The sequence below is a fragment of the Poromitra crassiceps genome (assembly GCF_964638095.1).
Source record: "Poromitra crassiceps genome assembly, chromosome: 11".
In the NCBI taxonomy this organism is placed as follows: domain Eukaryota; kingdom Metazoa; phylum Chordata; class Actinopteri; order Beryciformes; family Melamphaidae; genus Poromitra; species Poromitra crassiceps.
This window is the reverse complement of record NC_139643.1, coordinates 35057534-35074745: the sequence shown is the minus strand read 5'-3', so window position 1 is coordinate 35074745 and position 17212 is coordinate 35057534. Positions and strand designations below refer to the sequence as shown.

Genomic DNA, 17212 nt, shown 5'->3' with positions numbered 1-17212 from the left:
GGAGTGCTGATCTACGATCCATTTTACCGTTTAGATCGTAACAAAGGACGTGGTCAAGGGAGACACGTCATTGATCCTTGTTCAGCACGGAGAGGAGAAATATGAGGCCTAGTCGCGCATATTCACTCCGACACTTTCAACGTTTGCTGATGCTTTCATCGCAGAATTGGCGATGAGATGAGTTGATTCAGCGGCCGAGAAGAGAGGAGAGAGGAGCGCGGTGCCCCTCTGATGCTGCAATAGCTGATGCTATCTGTCATTTGCCTATAGTCAAGGACAATGCTGCCGAGGAGTTCAGTGGGCCTATAAGAGTGATAACAGGAAGAACTACAGAGAGGGGGGGGGAGAGAGAGAGAGAGAGAGAGAGAATTTTTGTGTGCACAGCTGAGGAAATGGCAGGTTTGTTTTGAGTGTTTATAAAAAAAGGATCAGAGCAATCCCTCCTCTCTTCCCACCTCCTTCTCCTGTCCTCCCCTGTGTAAACTGTGAGTGATCTTTATGAGTGAAGGCCCAGATTTGTCTAACGGAGTCATGCCTCCTCCCGTATTATACCCGAGGGACCCATCGCTGCTCCTAAAAGAGAAAATACAGAATCCTGAAATAGCTGTTTGAACAGGACCCCAGAGAGGCGGCGGTGTTTACAGGCTGGGATATATTGCAATTTAAAATCCCTTTACTGTACCTATAAATGTTCAAGTCAATGTATACTGCGCCATCAATACCAATGTGCACTCGCTCGCATTTATTTATCATTTCCGCCCACATCAGCTGAGCTGCACATGCCGTTTCTTCTCATAGTATGTTTAAAATGCCACCCTTGCTACATTTGAGCTATCGTATCGAGTATTCATTGCCATTTTGGTTTCCGTGAGATAAAATAAACTGATAACCGAGACAGGAAGACCATTTCCCGCCCCTATTAAGCTGCATCTTAAAACCTGCTCTGTGGAGAAGACAATCTGACTGAATGACTTAACATTCAGGGATTGTGAGGGGTTCTATATTAGTGATGGGTTTTGGAAGCTCTCCCCTTGATTTAAAGTTTTGGATGCCAAACTGCCAGGCTGTTCAAAGCTGGGCTATACTTCACTGCGTCCAATTACTGTTTCAATTGGATTTGCTTGCTTACTTAAAGTAGACTCCATTGCCTTTTTCTCCCAATACGGATCATCGCTGCTCAGATAAACCCCGCAAGTCACCTTCTATCAGCGTTTGATTATTTTCCCTCCCCATTGCATAATTGATCAGTCTATCAGAAAGATTTCTCGTGACTTTGAGTCTGGCCTGAAAACTCCAACACTGAAGATGTAAGCAAGCTAGATTGCTGGGGCTGCTGCTTGTAACATAATGGATGATTATAAGCCTGTACATTCATCTGGAGTGACACATCACAAATCACATCTCCTATATTTGGGATGCATGCTCGTTTACCTAAGATCTGAACACAATGTGAGCCAGCCAGACTACGTCCAGATGTGGTCAGGCAGATCTGATCACATTCTGATCGTGGCGCGTTTACACCTTACATTAACGTGCCTTTTTCCTTAGCCAGGCCAGATACAGATCGCATTTGAATGGCAGGTGTAAATGGGGTGGGTCTCTCCAGTAAGTCAGTTACTGTAGTCAAGTAGAGTTTGTATTTGATGTCTGTGTATGTGTGTGTCCTTTCAACAGAGGGCCAGGAGGTGAAGGTGGGAGAGTACAATGCTATAGCCGATGTGCTGGACCTCAACAACAACTCCATCAAGTTCCAAGGTACGAAGAAGCCCAGACGTGTGTGTGTGTGTGTGTGTGTGTGTGTGTGTGTGTGTGTGTGTGTGTGTGTGTGTGTGTGTGTGTGTGTATCTGTTGTCTGAGAGATGTAAAGATCACTGGAGGAGAAAACATGTCCTGATGCACCTGACGCGTATTTGTGTGTATGTATGTAAAAGGTCTATTATTTGCCACCTCAGCACTCTTATCTCACTTTCACTTGCTCACTCGCACACTCAACACACACACACACACACACACACACACACACACACACACACACACACACTCAACACACACACACACACACATGCACACACACACTCAACACACACACACACACACACGCACACGCACACACACACACACACACACACACACACACACACAGACACACACACACACACACACACACACACAGGTCACCACTCAATGCAGGCATGCAGCACTCTCCTTTTTTTCCACGCCAAACTGTCGTCTCTCTGCTAAATTATTCAGCAGTCCATTTTGTACCCCTCCAATGTTTGCTTGTGTTGACATACTTTGTAATTTGTTGGATCCCCTCTTGGCAGACGCCCAGCAACCCTCACCACCCCCCCTCCCCATCGAGCCCCCACCCACCCGTCCTCCTTTTTCCGTTCGGCCTTGCCCCACATACACACAATCTTGGAGCGTTCCATGTAAAACGCTTGTTTCCACATCTCTGACCACAGCAAGTGGAGATGTGTAAGATGATGCCACTGTGATCGATTGGCACGCTGGCCAGGGGAAAAGCAGGGCAAAAGATAAGAAAGCGCAGGGTCTGACCACAATCGCCGGACTGCACGGAGATACATCCACACAAAACTCGGGGAAACTGAGGGCCGGCAACTGTGTTTCAAACAGCTGGATGTCTGCCGCTTTTGTGGTTGAAGTGAAAGAAATTAAAGGAAGCAGATTTTTAAGTTGTGACAGTGATGAGTTTTCGCGACATGACTGTTGAAAGTAGAAAGATTAGAAAGGCAAATGATCAGTCAATATTGTTGCATTTTGTTGAAGGCTCACTGATTTCGCGTGATTGTCTTGATTGAATTCAGTCTTGCTTTTAAAACGGAATCATTCCTTGTGTTCCTGTTGCTGTTAGGGGTGGAGCCTCCCAAGGATCGAACGTTTGTGCGTCTGCAGCGCCGCCACATCAACGTGCCTCTCTACAGCATCCTGTCCACCATCACCGTCCTGGGCATGCTCATGGCCGGGGCCTTCCTCTTCTTCAACATCAAGAACCGCAACCACAGGTCAGATTCCAGTGCTGGAATACACCTTTAAGAGTGGGAGGAGGGAGGGAGGGGCTGTGGGTTAGATGGAGGCTGATTGCAACTTAAGGGGTATAGCGGGGCAGGTGGGGAAGGTAAACGAGGGGTTACAGTTAAGAGAAGGGGAAGAGAGGGATGAATGAGCTAATGAACCAGGAGTTGTGGAGGGATGTTCTATTCTATTCTATTCTATTCTATTCTATTCTATTCTATTCTATTCTATTCTTATTCTAAATCTCCCTTCTTCTCCTCCAGACTAATCAAGATGTCCAGCCCCTACATGAACAACCTGATCATCCTGGGAGGCATGCTCTCCTATGCCTCCATCTTCCTCTTCGGCCTGGATGGAGGCTTCGTCTCCGACAAGGAGTTTGAGACCCTTTGCACCGTGAGTACTCGCAGAAACATAAGTTACAGGACCGAGGCTGGACTCACGCCTACTGGACCCGTCCAGGAATGGTGGTCGGTCAATGTTGGCACTAGCGCCATGCCCGTTTCTAACATCTCTTAAGGTGGGATACAACACACAAAGATTATGAAAAGACTGGGCGTATACACTAACCGATCGGTTTCTGCAGATTCTTTACGACCACTGAACAACTGGAGATGACACACTTATATAAGTGTGTGATCTTATATAAGTGTGTAGGGTTAGGGTTAGCGTTAGGGTTAGGGGCTCTCGAATCCAACCCATGGTCCTTTGCCGCATGTCATCCTCTCTCTCTCTCCCCACCCTGGAGAGAGAGTGGAGAGTGGAGAGTGGAGTCTGCCCACTTTTCTTTTAAACAAATGATGATTTAATTTTAATTTCAAAATAATAATAAAAAATGCTAAACTGAAATATACAAGGCAGAGATAATATTTACAAAGGACTTAAAAAAAAGAAAAGAAAAAATGGAAAAAAGACAATTTTGAACAAAAATAGGACTCAGGACAGGAGCTGCCTCAACACACCACCAAAGTGGAAAGGAGAGAGAGAGAAGCAGAGAGGGAGGAACATAGGATGACCAAAGACTACAGAGAAGCAAAAACACATTTAGATAAAGTGGCAGGGCAGGCTAGGCATGGGCAGTATGGACCAGAGAGGAGCTACAGGTGAGCATCAGTGAATCAAATGGAGCCAAAGCTACTGTATAACCCAAGCTATATGAAGTGGGAGCTGAGAACGTAGGCGATGTTGCTACGGTGCCAGATGATTCTGTTGCAAAACTGGACTGCAGATTTACATTGTCTTGTCAGGATGACCAACCAGATATGTAGGCTAATAATAATTACAAAAACAAAATCCACTGGACACGATGAATGATGCACAACTTTTGAGAGTATAGTCTTGACCGTCAGTCTATCGTCAAAGTTGTTCAAAACTTGCAGAAGGGTCTCTTACACGGGCCGTTTGGAAAGCTCGGCCATGCCAATACATTCAAGCGGTGTCGACGTCATAAACACGTGGTCAGCGTGGGGGAAACACACACACACACACACACACACACACACACACACACACACAGTACACGTTACCGGAAGTAACGTGACCGACTGTATCTATCGAGTACCGCAGGAAGACCTGGACGCTACAGTAGTACTTCCGACTCGTACGTGTAAAAGGCATATCGGTTATGGGGTGTATGGGGATTTCGGTTAAATGCGTGAACTAAAGTCTGTGGTTATGAAACAGCGAAGTTTGTGTTCAGCAAGATTGAATCTCTCTGTATGTGTCTCTAGCTAGCGTTAGAACGTAACTATGTGAGACACTCGCTTAATGAAAACGTTTTGATTTACAGTGATAACTGGTTTCCACTACGATACCACCCTCTCAGAGAAACACACACACACACACACACACACACACACACACACACACACACCACACGGACACCAGAATAATGTTAGGCAGGGCACGTATCGAGCTGCCAGCGCCTGGCTAAGGCGCTGCTGCAAACCCAAAATGGAGCTTGTCACATGGGGCCAGGCAGAGGAGCACAGAGGTTGATCCATTCACCACCGATCAATATGCGCTGGTCTCCTCGTGAATAGATAGCGTAATTGTTTTTCGCTGTCTTCTTTAGCGAGCCCTCGCCGACTTTATTGCTTTCTAGATATGGGAGAGAATGACACACGGAGAGGGTGGGTGCAAGTGGGTGTGGGGGTGGGGGTGGTGCAGACAGGGATGAATGGACACACACACACACACACACACACACACACACACACACACACACACACACACACACACACACACATGTATGAGAGACTCTGTAGCTATTAAGATCTTGTAGGCTATATTCAAACTCTAAGCTTTAAAAAGATGTTAGCAGAGTCCTTGGCGGCAGAGCAGGATCGGTCTATACTTTGTTTCTTGTTAAGATGATACACGCTAAGGTCCAGGACTACCTCTAAGAGCTCCAAACATCTTGACAGCTTGTTATTTTTAGAATGCTTCACAAATGCTATTTTGAGTGAACGTCTATTTTGAGCAAAGACAAATGCAAATAGCTCTCAGATCAGATCTGGTCTGATCTGGTCTTGATCACTTTGAGACATGATGTGTGTTTTTCTTTCAGATCAGATGTGGTCTGAAGCCTTGATCACTTTGAGACGCGACAGGATTACGTGTGTTTTTGTTGCTCGCACAGGTTCGGACATGGATCCTCATCGTCGGGTACACAACGGCATTCGGTGCCATGTTTGCCAAGACGTGGAGGGTGCACGCCATCTTCAAAAACGTGAAGATGAAGAAGAAGGTATGAGGAGATACTTTTATCGTTGCTTTTGTTTGTAATTCAGGTTTTTATTTTTTCAACAGGTACACATGACAGTGACAAAAATCTCGAAGTTCAAACTAAAAGCAGCAGCGATACAATAAAACTTGCACACAGGGAAATCGAAATGATACCGTATATTTATATTTATATCCATATGTGCACTTTTTCATGGTGTTTAATAGGGATTCCTTATTCCTAATATACAGTGTTCATGCGTATAGACGGTTTTAACTTGACAACAAAAACATTCTAAATTGAACCCCCGCTCACTTCCTGTTGCAGTGTTTGCTATGGACATAAAAGAAAAAAAAAACATTCAAGTGCAGGACTGACCATTCCGTGAAAACCGTCTATACAGCTGAGCAGCGAAAACAAAAGTAACGATGTCGAGTGAATATTTCTGCAGTTTACGGAATGCTCAGAAAAAGGAAGTGCTATGGGGTTGCGCTCTGGTGAAAACCGTCTATACAATCCTTTTTTCTAAACAGTACATAGAATAATCACCTATTAGCTTGTTCACAGCATAAAAATGTCAAATATCGCTACTTTCTGACAAACGCCCTTTGATACAATGAAAGGGAGTCAAAGGGTCTTTTCTGTGGAAAAGGATCAGAGGGAGCCAGCATGATAATTGGCCATTATAGGCCACATATGAATATGATCATCTCTTGTCTAACTGGCACTAAACCTTTTATTATCACATCGCCGTGTACATCTGTGCCATGGTGACAAATAAATTAGGGACAGACTAAAGAGATGATACAGGAGAATTGGAAATCAAATTTGGTCACTGTCGTTAGTGGTGTTTGACGCAGTAGGTTGAAATGTTTTTATATCTTTCTTTTTTTTGATATATCTGGACGCAATCATTGTACTGAAACATAAGCATTTGCAGTAAATGGTCGAACATCTAAATACTCAATCAAGGCTTGAGTGTTTTGCGGTCTTGCATTTGTGTAGAAAAATCTAGTCATATCTAGCAGTACAGCATAAAGGTCCTTGCACACAGAGTCCGAATTGTTCGCTGCGTTTTTTTAATCCGTCATCCGAAAAAAACACGTCACGCACAGATACCTTGCACACTGAGTCCGATGCGTTAATTATCCAATATTCGTTGCGAAGATTCGCAACGAAAAGCAAACTACCGTGATCCTATTGATCCACAACTGGCAGTGTGTCTGTGTGGCTCTCCCCCCCCCCCCCCCCGCGCCCCTCCATACACACACACACACACACACACACCGCGTCCCGCATTCCAAGCTGGTCTGCAATCAACGAAGTGAATTAACTTCTCAGACACCATTTTTCATTGTGAATAGCAACACTACGGCGGCTCTGGGTGGTCAAACAACTGTCAAAACGCTTTTCATGGATGCGGAAAAACGCAGAAAATCGAACCTCGTCCGAAAACTTAAATGACGGACGTAATTGTCGGACTCGGTGTGTCAATGATGATTGACACAAATGAGGTCGTATTCTTTTTTTTTCCGTGCGTCAAATTCGGACGAAAAAATGGACTCTGTGTGCAAAGTCTTTAATACATCGGATTTATATAGCGCCTTTCCTAATGCTCAAAGACGGGACAGCAGGATTGCTACTGTATAATTTGGTAGCACAACTTCCAATCAAGAATTCTGTACCTCCCAGGCAACAAGCTAATGTGGCAAGAAAATCAATTTGCTGAACAGCCAACGTTCCGGGGGGGGCATGGTGGTGCAGTGGTAAGCGCTGTCACCTCACAGCTAGAAGGTCCTGGGTTCGATTCCCACCTGGGACGCTGTGAGCGCTGAAGGAATGCGTGCCCGTCCGCATGTCCTCGAGTCCCCGCCGCCCGGGTGGGGTCGTCAAAAGGGCCTTTCTGTGTGGAGTTTGCATGTTCTCTCCGTGCCCCCTGGGGGTTTCCTTCATATAGGAACCCCCTTCACCAAAACATGCAATATCCTGGTCGCTGATGTGGTGCCTCCTCTGGTCATTAGGGGCGCCTGTTCGGAGGGAGGCGAACTCGTTGGAATAGCGTGATCCTCCCACGTGCTATGTCCTACCGGTGAAGCTTCCCCTGTCAGGTGAAAAGAAGCAGCTGGCTACTGCCCATGTCTCAGAGGAAGCATGGAGTCAGTTTCGGCTCTCCCCAGATTGGCAGAGGGTGGAGCAGCAACCAGGATAAATAAATTAAAATTAGCACTAACGGGGGATAAAAATGGGATAAAAAATCTGGGAGGGGGACAGCCAACGTTCCGGTTGTACAGTATTAGTACAGTACAGTACTACAGTATTAGTAAATTATGGGAATTATGGGATGACATTATAACTTATAATAAAAAATATTAAAATATCAATCAAACTTAAAAAAAAAAAATCTTTCTACGGTCTGAGTTACTTCATTGAAATATCCAAAACGGACATGCTCTTATTCAGGAAGCTGCACATAGCTGTAGCGTTGGTGTGTGGGTGCTCGTATACAGACTCACGCTTTTAAACAAACACTCACAGAGGCCGCCGCCCCCCTGGCACCCGCTTTCAGCCTCTCCTCTGAGGCCGCCGCCCCCCTGGCACCCGCTTTCAGCCTCTCCTCTGAGGCCGCCGCCCCCCTGGCACCCGCTTTCAGCCTCTCCTCTGAGGCCCCGCCCCCCTGGCACCCGCTTTCAGCCTCTCCTCTTCTGAAATAGGCTCCCATATACAAATGGCCTCATAAACAACAACTGTTTCACTTGCCCAGTTATATAAAGTGGTGCCAGGCTCACCGTGTGTCGTAACTGTACTTGGCCTCCTCGTATTTATAGATCTCTCTCTCCCTCCCCCCATCCACCACCCCCCCCCTTGCGTATTGGAGGAAGTGTGGGTGGCCTGTCAGAGAGGAGGGGGGAGGAGAGGGAGGAGAGAGGGAGGGATGGATGGAAGAGTGGAAGAGGCCGGAGGGAAGAAGTGGTGGCAGAAGGGAGGGAGGGGACACAGAAGGAGGAAGGCAAAGCAGGCGGAGAGGCAGAGGGACAAGACAGAAAGTGGCACAGAGGGCGCAAATAAAGTAGGCTGGGCACTAGTGGGAGGAACAGGAAGTAGGCGGGGCACTAGTGAGAGGAACAGGAAGTAGGCTGGGCACTGTGAGAGGGACAGGAAGTAGGCTGGGCACTGTGGGAGGAACAGGAAGTAGGCTGGGCACTGTGAGAGGAACAGGAAGTAGGCTGGGCACTGTGAGAGGAACAGGAAGTAGGCTGGGCACTGTGAGAGGAACAGGAAGTAGGCTGGGCACTGTGAGAGGAACAGGAAGTAGGCTGGGCACTGTGAGAGGAACAGGAAGTAGGCTGGGCACTAGCAAAGAACTTTTATGGAAAGAACTGAAAGCTCCATATTGCCCCATTGCAACATCAGCGCCCAGCAGCCTCCGCCATTTTTTATTTTTGGAAGCGTGACAGCGCCAAAAGAACCTCGCACAGGCTCGCAGTGGTCAGCTGCGGTAGCGCGGGCCCCTATAATCAGCCTCTCTAAACAGTAACTCAACTTGAGAACACTCTAAATTTCGTGGATTCACATCTTTTCTGGGCGTACTGCAAATCTTGAATGAAGTGGTGTAGTGCAGGGATGTAAAACAACAACCATATTGTGGAAACTAAGCAAAATGTTTCGTTTTCTTTGTTTAGTTTTTTCAAGATAAATAGCTAATGCGGCTGTCGTCCACTCCGTCAGAAGTGTGTTGCCGTGGTTTTAACCTCGGGTCCTTTGCATTTACTATTTATCTTGAAAAAACTAAAAGAAAAAAAAGAAAAATTTTGCTTAGTTTCCACAATATGGTTGTTGTTTTACATCCCTGCACTACACCACTTCAATCAAGATTTACAGTACGCCCAGAAAAGATGTGAATCCACGAAATTTAGAGTGTTCTCCCGTTGAGTTACTGTTTAGAGAGGCTGATTATAGGGGCCCGCGCTACCGCAGCTGACCACTGCGAGGCGCATTCTGTTTCCAAAAATGAGGTAGAGGAGGAGAGGCAGTTTAGAAGAAGTTTGTATTGCGCTACTGCAGCTCTGAGTTTATAGCTATTTTAGCTCTGGTTAAAACAACCCTGATCACGGGACTTCACATCCTGTTTGGCTCCACGGGTCAGGCTGGACTCCCAGCTGCCCACAGCGATTTTAATGGTGGTGGTCGTGGGGGGTGGGGTACTTGCCTTGACATGACACACTCCTTCAGCCAATCAGCGTCGCCGAATCCGATCCAAATCGACTCTGAAGAACGGCGCAGAAAACGTCTTTACCGCCGAGAAGCTCCGCTAAGTGCATATTCTACATCTAATTGTTGTTATTGAGTCTATTTCTGCAATAACTGCAGTTATGGCTGTTTACTCTACTAACGTTAACATTACCACTCGTTGCTTCGGGCGACACCATTACTGTTTTGTCAGCGTCTGCCCTGTTTAGCCTTCAACTACCACGCAGCTCCCTGATTGGCTCGGTTACATTGCAACTTCAGCAAATCGATGTGGGCAGCTGGAAGTCCACAGACTGATCCGTGGAGTGAAACGAAAGACAATGGGATTCAAGCAAGACGGCCCAACTTCAACTCACTTCCTGTCATTTTCGTTACGTGGGTTTTGCTCATGGTTTTCCACGGACACGCCCACTTAGGAGACTTTCGGCAGGTCTGAGTCTATTGTACCACGTCCATTTAGGAGACTTGCAGCTACCATTTGTTAGAATTGGCGGAGCCTGCGGTGACCCATCTATAGTAATATAATATCTATGGTAAAACAGAATGTGAAGTCCCGTGAACAAGATGGTTTTAACCAGGCTACTGAGATCAGGCCAATGCAAGAATAACACACTGATTCTCTCGGCCATTTCCAAATGGATGACACTGGACTTGCCCTCAGAGTAGTCATTGGAGGCAAACAAAACAGTGTTGCTTCTACGAGCTCTCTAACTTTGCCATGACACTTCACAGCCAATTATCTCTGCTCAGTTTCCCTCCTCTCTCCCCCTCCTCGCCTTGCTGCCTCCCTTCTCTCCCCCCTCCTCGCCTCGCCTCCGCCCCTTCTCTCCATCCAAGCGGAGACTAAACAAATGTTTCCTTGTGAAGCAGCGTTTACCCCCGCCACATGCTTACCCCCGCCGCATGCTTAGGTCCTTAAACCTCAAGACATTATTCCCTGCTGCGTCAGAGCCGCGGGCTGTGGGCAGGACAGGCACGTGTGTGTGTGTGTGTGTGTGTGTGTGTGTGTGTGTGTGTGTGTGTGTGTGTGTGTACACTACTTCCTGTATGTATGTGCACAAAACACTTGCTCCACATTGATTGAGTGCAGCGCAGGTGCTTTAGCGACAATGGATTGATAGTTGCTGTCGGTGTCCTGAATCTCCTGCAAACCCACTGTCAGGGGAGGGACAGTCAGTACTGTTCTGTCAGTGGAGGGACAGTCAGTACTGTTCTGAAAGGGGAGGGACAGTCAGCACTGTTCTGAAAGGGGAGGGACAGTCAGCACTGTTCTGTCAGGTGAGGGACAGTCAGCACTGTTCTGTCAGGGGAGGGACAGTCAGTACTGTTCTGTCAGGGGAGGGACAGTCAGCACTGTTCTGTCAGTGGAGGGACAGTCAGTACTGTTCTGAAAGGGGAGGGACAGTCAGCACTGTTCTGTCAGGTGAGGGACAGTCAGCACTGTTCTGTCAGGGGAGGGACAGTCAGTACTGTTCTGTCAGGGGAGGGACAGTCAGCACTGTTCTGTCAGGGGAGGGACAGTCAGCACTGTTCTGTCAGGGGAGGGACAGTCAGTACTGTTCTGTCAGGGGAGGGACAGTCAGCACTGTTCTGTCAGGGGAGGGACAGTCAGCACTGTTCTGTCAGGGGAGGGACAGTCAGCACTGTTCTGTCAGGGGAGGGACAGTCAGCACTGTTCGCCATCCCCTCTCATCCCCTCATGCTCGTTGGCTCGCTCAATCCTTCCCTCCATCTCCAATACGCTGGCAGAGCACACACTGTAAATCAGGGGTGCGTTCGATAAGGGTTCCACTCGGTGGGGTTCCGCCCCGCACTCTTTCACTTCTTAAAGAGCTCAGTGCCAGAGATTGCACAGGGGGGCTGTCAATCACCTCTCTGACACTAAGACACGCACGCACACGTACGCACGCACACACGCACACACACACACACACACACACACACACACACACACACACACACACACACACACACACACACACACCCATGCCCACATCCCTCACACCCAGCTGCTCTAGCTTCTACTAATCAGTCCGCCTGTCTGGACTAAGAGATTTACTCAAGAGTATTCCTTTTTTTTACCCGTTCTCTTCCAATTGGCTGTCAAGCTGTCCCGGTCGTGGCTCCGGCCTCTCTGCTGATCTGGGGAGAGTTGTAGGCTCGCACATGCTTCCTCTGATACATGTGACGTTAGCCAACCGCTTCTTTTCACCCGACAGCGAGGAGTTTTACCGGCAGGACGTAGCGCGTGGATGGGTCACGCTATTCCCCCCAGTTCCCCTCCCCCCAAACTATAGTCAAGACGATTGGAGATCTCCGCCTACCGATCGTCTGGGAACTCCTTGTCCAAAATAGTTTCTTGAACGGCGACGAGAACAAACCTACCAAACCTACACCCCCTTTGGCACGTTAGCGGCACATGATCCTCCGTAGTGAAACAAACTGGAGATACAGAGAATGATGCCAGTTGAGCAGGCGAGCACGAGCATGTGAACCATGTGAGGCACGCTAGAAATTAAATTAGTGTGCACAATTATTCTAGTATCAGTAATCTGAATAAAGCTGGTGAACAAGGCAATCATACAAGTAAAACACATTGCAAATACACAACAGACATCTTCTAGCATGTGTGTTGATCCTTTAGACACACACACACACACACACACACAAACACACACACACACACACACACACACACACGCAAACATACACACACACAATGCTCACACACATGCACATCAGTTGAGCTTTTCTGTGTATAGCAATTTTAAGTACGCTGCACGCTGAGCAAATCTAATCATAATTTTCCCACTACTTGCTGGATGGAGCTATATCAGCAGTAGTTTACTGTTGCAATGCCTCAGGTTCAGGTTTGGCTGAAACATTTAAAATGCAATTATGTCAGTATAGCAGAGAGAAGCCCCCCCAGACATCAGAGTGCACTTGTTGGTTGAGTAGTAAAATGCTACACACTAAATGGATAGGAGCAAAGATTTATTTAGAATTACACAAGACCATTTTTGTACATGGTATCGTTCATGCATTGACCATTTACACATTTATAGATTTCAATCACTTTTGTCTTTTCTTTTTTATTTCAATTCATTAATTCACTCATTTTTCTTTCAGTGCTGATTTTGTGATTCATTCATGTACGTGTTCATTTGGCTTTGATCTCTGCATCACAATGGGACCTCTTTATTTGATCCTGCCCGCAGTCAAACTTTAATCAATGAAACTTGAAACTTTTTTTCTCTTTCTCTTAAGCTATGCTGTGCTCAAATAATGTACTAGTTGCCAATCATTTTGAGTTGACAGAACATTAATTACATCAGTCAGATTTTATTCAATTAAAATGCGGATATCGTATTTTTGCCCCTCCTAGCATCAAATGATTTTTCCGTTAGCTTGCCAGAGGCAAGTCACTAACTCATATTATAGAGCTTTTTGAAGCTGCTCTGCTGCTAACTTTCTCTGCACAGCCCCCTAAAGCATTGCTATATCTCTACAAGAAATGTCCCTCCTCGCATTGCCTATATTATTTGTTCAATGCCAAAGCCTTCAAAAGACAGCAGATCAAAAAACAACCCCCTCGTGGTTCTCTTCCTGAGCCCAGAGCCGGGTGAGGACCTGCGAGAGACCACCATGTGGCATCTGGCCAACACACAGTTCCCTGACCTTTCCTTTGATCTGCGAGCCCACACAGTCAAACGCTATTATAAATAAAGATCACAAACAGGCCGTGGCTTTCATCTCTCTAAAGTTCACAGTACAAAAGATGAGCTGTGATTGACAGGATTGCTCCTTGTTTGGTGGATCTTCTCCACAAGGTTGTACTGTAGGGTGTTTAGGAAACGGATAGTTGCGCTCCTTGATTATTATGATTGGCTGAGTTCGAAGCCATTGTAAAATACTCTATATAAACACACACCTGTGACTGCATCACAGTATTACTGCGCCATGTTAGCTAGCTAGCTAGCGGTACCTTAGCTAAGCCCCACTGCCTGCTGGCTGTAACAACGTTCATCAGACTCAAAACGCCACTGAGTGACCAAAACATTCGCTTGTTAACCATTTCGAGTCGTCCTCCAATGTGGGAATCAGCTTTGAAAGCCGTTGGCCGGTTGTTGATATCTCCACAGTAATGTGGCTATTCCTTGCAGCTGCGCTACAGCTGGGAATGTTGTTTCCGGCTTCACTCGTGCTGTCTTTCTGGCCGTATCTCCTCCTTGGTGTGTATAAGCACAGAATCAGATGACTTGCTATAACAAATAATCGTTCTTCCACCAAGCAATGTAGTCCTTCAAGCCCCGCCCCCTCCAGTCAGTTCAACATTCATGATCGCCTGCTGTATTGTTGCTCAAACCAGCTAGGCTATTGTGTAGCAAACCGTTTATAAAGGCAATGAGGCCCAAGAGGCTGTAGTTTACAGTGATTTTACAACAGATGCTTTGGAACACCCCTTAGCTGTTGTAAAATCTATTTTCATATGAATTATATATGTATTGCCTTTTAATCTTGCCAGGTATTATTCCAAAGACATGTAAAGATTTTGTTTTGTTTTGTTCAAAACATAGAAAGATTTAGAAATACCGTAGTTAATCACACTTCTCAATCCTGGTCCTCAGGAATCACTGCTAGTTTTCTATCCTACCAGGTTGCGGGTAATTGGTGTAAATCAGCCCCTGATGAATCAAATGAAAACCAGCATGGGCTCTAGGCTGCCGAGGAACAGGGTTCAGAACAATTGGTTATAATTACAATGGCTAGTAATAACCAGTTATTTGAAAGGACATGATTACAGACTAGAGCGGAACAATTGATCGAAAGTAGAAAAAAAATGCAATTTCCAAATCGCAGAGGCTGCAATTAAGAGAGGGGCGTCCACAATTGATTTCTAAACAAGTACCGTATGTTTTGTGCTGAGGGCAATCTTTGGTCCATGAATCAAGGGCAATATTGGAAAAAAAATCTTTCGTCATACTAAAACTCAGTCAATCCTGCTGACATTTTTTAAATTAACAAACACTTTTAATAGAAAATGATGACACAAAGATTATATGAATCACAATTTAAATGGCAATTGAAAACAGAATTACTTCTGCAAACTAATCTTTACTTTTCTCATCTGCTGTGCATCTTCCTCTATACCCATCCAGATCATCAAGGACCAGAAGTTGCTGATCATCGTAGGCGGGATGCTGCTCATCGACCTGTGCATCCTCATTTGTTGGCAGATTGTGGACCCGCTTAAGAGGACCGTGGAGGAATACAGCTTGGAGGTCAGAGGTCATATTTCCCCCCCGCCCTCACGTTATCTGATGTGATCAAAGATATATAATATCTTGGATTGTGGTTTTTGTCTATGTTGCTGTAACACCATTAGCCTCCACTAAGTGTCCCAGTGACTCTCACTAAAAAGGCCTGTGTATTTGGAGCTTTGGCAAACAAAATGGCCACCTTGGGCTGTATCATAGCGTCTTTGTTGTGCTTGTTATTTCTGGGTCAGGATGTGAGCCATTGATGCCTCCATGTGCTCATCCCATAGCCGGACGTTCGCCAGCTTGGATGTGAGACAAGGCCCGTTGGAAAAGAGGCACTTGGCATCGCTCTTGCCTTTGCTGGAGAGAAGGCGGGGTGTCGAGCTGAAATGGACCCCGTCATGCTGTGATTGGTTTTTTGAGTCGATTCAGATTTGCTGAGATTGGCTAAGGATTCGTCTAGCTGTGCCCCAATTGGCTGCAATGGATATGGCTTTGGCATGGGAGGTTGCTGGAGTGTGGATTGTGTTTTTGGGTGACACATGACATATTTGCACATTACTGACACGCTGTCAGGAGTGTTTAAGGGATGCAGGCTGTGAATAATGTCTGGATGAGTGAAGGGCATAAATCCTTTATGCCCTAAAGGGTCCCGCTGGGGCCAGGTTTCACCACGAGATAACACTAAACCACACTTTGCCTTTCTTATCTGTAACCTTCGTTTTATCTGGGCGCGCTGATACAGCCACAGCATCAATAATTCACATTCCTAAATCTTCATTCTCATTTATGTCCTAACAAACAACTGCGAGGCACGGGAGGAAAGATGATGTTTATTTTGCAGTAGTTGCTTCTTACCACCAACCCCCACAGCAAGTGGAGAAACCCCAATTACTCCCAGTGCCGCTGAGATGAAAGCCTCCTGTCTTTGATGAGGAACCTCGGACTGATCAGGCTCAACAGGAGATCACTGCTAAAGTGGAGATTTTCCCTAATGAGTCGTCTTTCAAATCCCCCAGACATCTCCGTGTCATCTGCCTCCCGATAGGCCCACGTCCTTAAACATGGGCTCCCCACTGCCCCCTGCTGATATACAGAGGTTATTGGGAGGTCAGTGCAATGAAAGGCAGGCCCGTGATGGAGCTTTCCGGAGACTTCTTTGATGCTATCGACTGGATGTTCATGTTTGTTTGTTTGCTTGTTGCCAAGGTCCTGCGGGGGATGTAAGGGGGGCTGGCATCCTCTTGCACCCCGTTTTGACTTTTCCTTGACTTCAATTAAATGAGAGTTGTGTGAAGTGATAAGGAGTGTTTATGGAAGAGCCCCGGGGGCAGGTCAGCCTTTCAGACGTTTTGCCCCTCCCTCGGTGAAAAGATTTCTATTGGAGATGTTTGCGAACGAAGTGCAGAGCTGCATATCTTGCTGGACTTATTGCTCAATAATAATAATAATAATAATGTCTGTCCTCTCTGTCTGACTCAATGTATCTCCGCAACGGCATTGAGCATTGGAATAAGCAGGAAGTGACGAAGCCGGTTTTTTCCATTTTCCCAAATTTGAGCTGTTTACGAGCATTTTTCCTGCATCTGATTTCCTGTATTTCACGATTTGACATCACTGATGATGTCATGTCAACAGTACATCACCATGTGACGTCACTGACTGCATAAGTGCATAAGTCCTCTCTGAATCCATTGATCTCTGCAACGGGTTGGCGGATCGATCTGAAACGGCACATGGGCATTGAGCATTGGAAGAGGCAGGGAGTGATGAAGCTGGTTTTTCCATTTCCCCAAATTTAAGCTGTTTATTCGCATTTTTGGCAAGTCTGCGCGGAGTTGTGGTGCATGCATTTCTGTGTATGGACTAATAATAATAATAATAATAATAATAACAACAACATTTATTTGTATAGCACCTTTCATACACATGGAGCTCAAAG

The 17212-nt window shown here is 46.3% G+C and overlaps 1 protein-coding gene across 1 annotated transcript in view; it reads left to right on the top strand.

The window, feature by feature from the left end:
• Positions 1–17212, top strand: part of gabbr2 (gamma-aminobutyric acid (GABA) B receptor, 2) — a gene marked incomplete at both ends in the record, with an annotated part of 258155 nt that overhangs the window by 188017 nt on the left and 52926 nt on the right. The window contains 5 exons of the mRNA XM_083646683.1: positions 1675–1755; positions 2876–3026; positions 3300–3432; positions 5678–5785; positions 15169–15291. Coding sequence (XP_083502809.1) covers positions 1675–1755; positions 2876–3026; positions 3300–3432; positions 5678–5785; positions 15169–15291 — 596 coding nt within the window. The remainder of the gene's footprint in view (positions 1–1674; positions 1756–2875; positions 3027–3299; positions 3433–5677; positions 5786–15168; positions 15292–17212) is intronic.